Source organism: Solanum pennellii, chromosome 7, assembly GCF_001406875.1.
Source record: "Solanum pennellii chromosome 7, SPENNV200".
NCBI lineage: Eukaryota > Viridiplantae > Streptophyta > Magnoliopsida > Solanales > Solanaceae > Solanum > Solanum pennellii.
In genome coordinates this window covers 73,457,759-73,464,160 of record NC_028643.1, presented here as the reverse complement: position 1 = coordinate 73,464,160, position 6,402 = coordinate 73,457,759, and the positions used below count along the sequence as shown (strand labels likewise).

Sequence of the window (6,402 nt, the reverse complement as noted above, 5' to 3'; positions counted from 1 at the left end):
CACACATTTATCCAGTCGATTTCAATTAGGATACGGTTTTGTGTATACACATTTTTTTTAAAAAAAATTGTAATACATTTCGAAAAAAATCATAAAATCTAGCTATATTTTACAATTTTCTATGAGAATTCACATGTACAAATTACAAAGTACATCAAATGGGCCCAAATGTTTTAATTGGGTTGTTGGGCCAGACAAACCCATCCCCACCACTGCAATAGGAATCGTACCTCACCCAATTGAAAAGACACAAGTCCATGAATTGTCAGACTTCATCAAGCACCAATAATGCCACGTTTCAATTTTTGATTGCATCAAATATATCGTCGAATTATAAGAAAAAATCAATAATAGCGAAGCTAAAAATTTTATTAAGAAAAACTTTCATTTTCTTACATAAACGTCATATCGAACGATTCCTTGTAAATTTAAAACTATTAGAGATCTACATAAAATGTTGTAGTTGAAAATTCGAAATATTATACATAGTTCTATTCTTTTATAGTGAAATATTCTTTTTACTTTATAACAAAGATTAGACGTGATGAAATCTCATTAAATCATTGTGTTATCGTATTTTCGCAACGTTAGAGGAATGACCCAACCAAAGAATCGTTCCCATTCGAAACCTGTCTGCTCGATAGTGCAATTTTAACATATTTTTATTTAACTGATGAGTAGGGGGCCACCACTCACGAGTAGCTAAGACAACCCAATGCCAACCATGTACTCTTTATCTTTAATTTTTTTTTTGATGCCCACAATGAAATCATCACTAATGTCCTTTTTTCTTTAAAAAAAAAAACAAACGTGGTGTCTGATATGTATTTTTATTAAAGCCTGACTATATATAAAGTCGCGTTTGAAATTTACATTGAAATGTAAATCACTCGTTAATGTGGCGATCAAACTCTTACACTATGTTTGGATCATTGTTATCCATTGTATTGTATCGTTACTATACCTACAATGTTTGTTTTTATTGTTACTTAAAATGTTGTGTTGTGTTGTATTGTTAAATTTCATTGTTACGTAACAATGAAAATCCCTATTTTATTGAACAATCAATTTGGTGTGTTCCCATTGTTACTTAATTTCTTTTTCCAATTATATATTTACATAATATTTTAAAATATTATTTTACCCTTTTATCTTAATTATTTAAATCTAGTCAAACCTCCTATCTTAGAATAATTAAGATATTTTAGTATATTTATAAATTACAATACAGTACGATACGATCAAACCAAACAATTAAAATGTTATTAAACAACAACAAACAATACAGTCTAGCCAAACATTGTATCTATCATACAATACAGTTCAATAGAGTACAATACAATACATTATGAAACAATGGATAACAATGATCCAAACAAAGTGTTAATATTCCACGCTCCTAAACAAATTTGATTTAACTATATGATTTATACCTCTCTTTTTTTCTTCTCATTTAGTGTTAGATATTTGTATCAGAATCTCAACTAGTTTGATATCGTGTTACGTAATGAAAAATCAATAAGACCTCTCAGTAAGAGCCCGTTTGAATTGATTTGAAAAAGTAGCTTTTAAGTCAAAAAAAGTCAAATTTAAATGACTTTTAAATAAATAAATAAAGAAGTAGAGGAGACCTACTTTTTAATTTTTTTTAAAAAAAGTTATTTTTAACGTTGTCAAACACTTTCAAAAGCTATCGATGACTTAAAAAATAAGGTTGACAAACTTTTAAGTCAATCAAAACATGTTCTAAGGAAAAAATATTTTTATTCATCTTAATTGTATAAATTATACATTTTAAAAACAATTTCATCATTTTAAATGGTAATTATGAAACATGAAATTAAAGTACTATCCTCATGATCTTTTATTCAATCATAAAATTATCAGCGATGAGTTGTCACTCGTTAGAACATATTCTTATTTATGTAATTTTATCTTTTGATTCATCAACGAAAAGTAAGCTTGTAAATACTAAATAAAGGAAATTTAAAAAGGAAACGACATTTAACGGGATCAAAAACTATCTGTTCTATATATTATTCTAATAAAAAACTATCTGTTCTATATATCATTTTAATTTTATTAGATGTCTCGAAAAAATGATGTATTGAAACTAGCTAGCTTACACTTGAGCGTTTACAAACATTAGGCTATAATTTTGATCTCATTTATGGTGTCTATTTCGATTCAAATTAGTTTTTGTCACATAGTGATTTTCAATTGTTAATATTCCTCAAAGTATCTTAAAAATAAATAAATTCGTTTTTTTTAAGTGGAAAAAAAGTTAAACTGATATTTTGGGGAATAAAGCAGGTCAACTATAGCTGGAAGCAATTGATGATATTATACGTCAGACCAATTTCAAATATTATGATATTAAATTAGTGTAGAACTGTTGATGCAGAAAATGATAAAATAGAAAATCACAGGAAAAGATAATAATAATAATAATAATTACTAATAATAATAATATAATTTAATTATCATATTAGAGTTTGGACCATACTATTATTTGATGTTGTCTTCCATAATAGCGGAGCCACCTAGTTCAAATTTAGACTAAAAATTATATAATATTATATATAAATAATTTTTTTTATCTATAATATATATTAGATTTTTATAACTTTTTTATATTTTTACCATTAAAATCATATAAATATCTTGATAAGATTCATAACGGACAACCTCTCTATAGAAGGAAAAGGGTCATATTTCGAAAAAAATTCAATTACTCGACGATAATATTTTTATTCCACTTAATAAAAATATCGACTAACCTATAATATCATCAAACGTTGCTTTCTTTCAATCATTCTTTGGCTTCTCATACCCACACATGTACCAACACTAGTTTGTATTCCTCCTTTATCAAATTGATATTTCTACTTTACCGACTCCCTTTCACGCAATCATCGATCGTAGTGTTTGAGTCAGAAATTTCACTAAATAATTTAAAATATAAAAAGTTACAAATATATGAAAAAGTAAAAGAAGATTATATATATATATATATATATATGTAAAGTAATTTTAATCGAGTATAAAGTAATATAAATTTCTTTTTCAAAAGTAATTCGAATGAACCCCTCGATCCTACGTAGCTGTGCTCCGATGCATACCTCCAAGCTTATAAATAGATTGATAAAAAACAAAAACGCGTACACAAAGGACGTGGTCCTAAATAAACATCACACTCTACCTTTTTTTTTTCCAATCAAAAATTCCCACTTTAATATTATTACACACATATATATATCTTTGTTTTCTTCTTCTTTTCTTCACCATCAACTTTAGTAAATCATTTTTTTTTTCTCTCTAAGGAAACTGCTAATAATCAATTAAAATACATGGAGAAAAATGATGATTTGTTAGTAATTTCCACTAGTGAAAATACTAACAAAAAAATCATCACAACAAATAATAACAAGAAATTATTATCAAATTCTTCTCCTTCTTCATTAATAAGAAGTTGTCAAGCTGAGAAATGTAATGTTGATTTAAGTGATGCTAAGCAATACCATAAGAGGCATAAAGTCTGTGAATATCATGCTAAATCTCAAGTCGTCGTCGTCGCTGGACTCCGCCAACGTTTCTGTCAACAATGCAGCCGGTTAGATCATATATCTCTTGTCTCGTTTTATGTGACACTTTAATTTTAAATTTACAAACTCTAAAAGTACTTTATGTCTAGTTAAATATTGTCATATAGATAAAAATGGAACGTACTAATCTATGTTTATATAAGTAGTTGAAAAGCTGGTAATTTGAAAGTAACTATATAGTATAAACATAATAATAATAATAACCATATATAGTATAGTACTATTAAAGATTGTATCTTAGTCATTGACTAATTTAGTTTAGCATGGTTTAATTAATTAGATTATGTGTAGATTGACTTAATAATTTTAAGTGGTTGACTAATTCAGTTACTTTAATATCATATTATTGATGATTTTTTTTTGTATGTTGTTAAAAAAGAAAAAGTGGTTGAGGTAGATGCTAAAAATAGCATGGAAATATAAAAATTAAAGCTTCATTTTTAAAGTGGATTCGAACCAAAAAGACATCTTACATCACTATGTTTTATAACATATGGTATTAATTATTTCTACATTTTTTATTTGTTCCAAATTTACGGTACGTTTTGATTAATTCAAATTTGTGATGCAATAAAATTATTGATCTTTTTGCCTTTGCCTTTTTATCTTTTGTCCTACTAGTTTATTTATTTATTTATTTTTTACTTTTGTGGATCCTAGCCTTTTCGTTTTTCCACATACATTAAATGGCCTTTCAAAAATTTGTTAAATCAACTGATTTAAATAAAGAGAAAATTGTTTTTTTTGTACTTTGAATGTATTTTCTATTAAAAAATTAACCATATAATTACCATAAATTGTTGAAATATTATGTAAACTAGCTAAAAATGTCATCTTAACTATTTTTTTCATTCAATTTTTAAAAACATTTTCCATCTCCCAATCGATTATGGGCGGGTAGGGCCTTATTTTGAGAACCGCTCTCTATCAAGAATTTCTCTATACTGATAGTTTAAACTCAAGATCCCGAATAAAGAATGAGCAATCACGTTCGTATTCTTCATACTTGGATGGACAAGCATATATTTGGATCGTGTATTAAGAAGACAATTTAGTTAATTAATGAATAATTAGTTAACGTTCCTAATCTCGATTTTTTCTTCCATTTTTAAATTAATTTATCACGTTATAATTGCTGTAAACAAAATCAGATCTGGCCACGTACACATTACTACAGATATCTGATTTGGTGATATTCTTTTGATTGATATTTTCTTCTTAATTAATAAATATATTAAACAAAATTAGGTCCAAAGAGGCTAATTTGTTAGTTGATCTAACTATTTTACATCTCCAATATGTAAAGCAAAAAAGAAAATTCCTATAATTTGTCCTATAGAAAATCCGTAGTAACTTCATGACGAGACAAACTAGTAGAAACTTATTTACCTTCTGACTAATTAATCGAAATTAATAATTTACATGTGTTATACATACATATGTAACTAGTGTGATTGGGCACGTCATATATTAGTAGAACGAGATGAACGTGACGCACTATTTCTCAACCTTTTGTAAAATGTGAACTTTGTTTGGTTATACTAAAGTTGAACACACATAGTACCACTCTTAACTAAGCTATTGTTTGGAGTCTAACCAATAAAACAAATGTTGAGGGTATTTTTGACCATTTTCCATAAAATTAATTCTACGTAGATTTCATGAGCTGACGGAATTTGATGAATCGAAAAGGAGTTGCCGGAGACGTTTGGCTGGACACAACGAAAGGCGAAGAAAGAGTACATCATCGTCATCATCTTCATCATCATATGCAGATCGAATTCATATATCTACCCAAGAAAATCCAACTCACAAAAACTTTCACTTACGTTGAAAAAAAAGCATATTTTATATAGTAATTTGCTCTCTCTCTTCTGTCATAAATCTATTTCTAAAATAATAATCATCATTCACTTACCATCCGGTGATAATTAAGTACAATAAATTACTTTTAAAGTTGTTAAAGATTGTTATATTATATGTACTTGTAATAGGACATAGGACTTATTGCGATCGCGATAACTCTGAAGTTATTAGTATGTATAAATGTTATATGCAAGGTTAGAGAGGTGGGGAATGATGAACTATGGACTTCAATTTTATATTGTGTTTTTGTAGATGTATTGTAAGAAGTTTTAAGAAGATATGCTCCTATAATTGTTAAGTTGATTTGTGTTTATAAGTTTCATGGGAATAATATATAATCATATTAACTATATGGACTATTGTATTGGAATTGGTGACCATTAGATATCCATGCTTTAATTTCTTTATTCACTTTAGAATAGAGTTTGATATATATTAACTTTATTTTATTTATATAGAATATTATTTTTTGACGAAAGAGTGTTAATTGATTATTTTTTGATGAAAGAGTGTTAATTGATTCTTATTAGACAAATGTGTAAGGTTCATCCTGCTCCAATATAATCAATGAGTTTTTAGAATTCTGTAAAATTACATTTTTATACAATCATGAAACTCGAGTATATCAAAGTTCAGAATGTCTCATCAATTATAAGGAGGCAAAATTCAAGATTGAAGGCAAAACACATAAACATATATTTAAAAATTGACACGAAGTGTCACTTTAGATATCTCAATTTAGAGACGTAACATTTAAACATTCATAGTAGGGCTTGGTTGTGTTGTTTCGACACTTTTCGCTCACTCGAACAAATATGTAATGAATATAGAACACTCTCATCAATGACATGTGCAAATAACGAATTAAATAAAGACACGTGAATATAAAATAAATTATGAGAAAAAAGATTGGAAAAATTCGAAAATTTGG

At 27.1% G+C, this 6,402-nt stretch overlaps 1 protein-coding gene across 1 annotated transcript; it reads left to right on the top strand.

Moving 5' to 3' along the window:
• Nucleotides 1-3,251: 3,251 nt before the first annotated feature.
• LOC107025262 (squamosa promoter-binding protein 1-like) lies at nt 3,252-5,823 on the top strand (the record flags this gene model as incomplete). The annotated part of the gene is made up of 2 exons (XM_027918544.1): nt 3,252-3,613; nt 5,262-5,823. Coding segments are annotated over 2 exons (540 nt in total), but the record flags the coding sequence as incomplete, so codon positions are not given.
• Between the last annotated feature and the right edge of the window lie 579 nt (nt 5,824-6,402).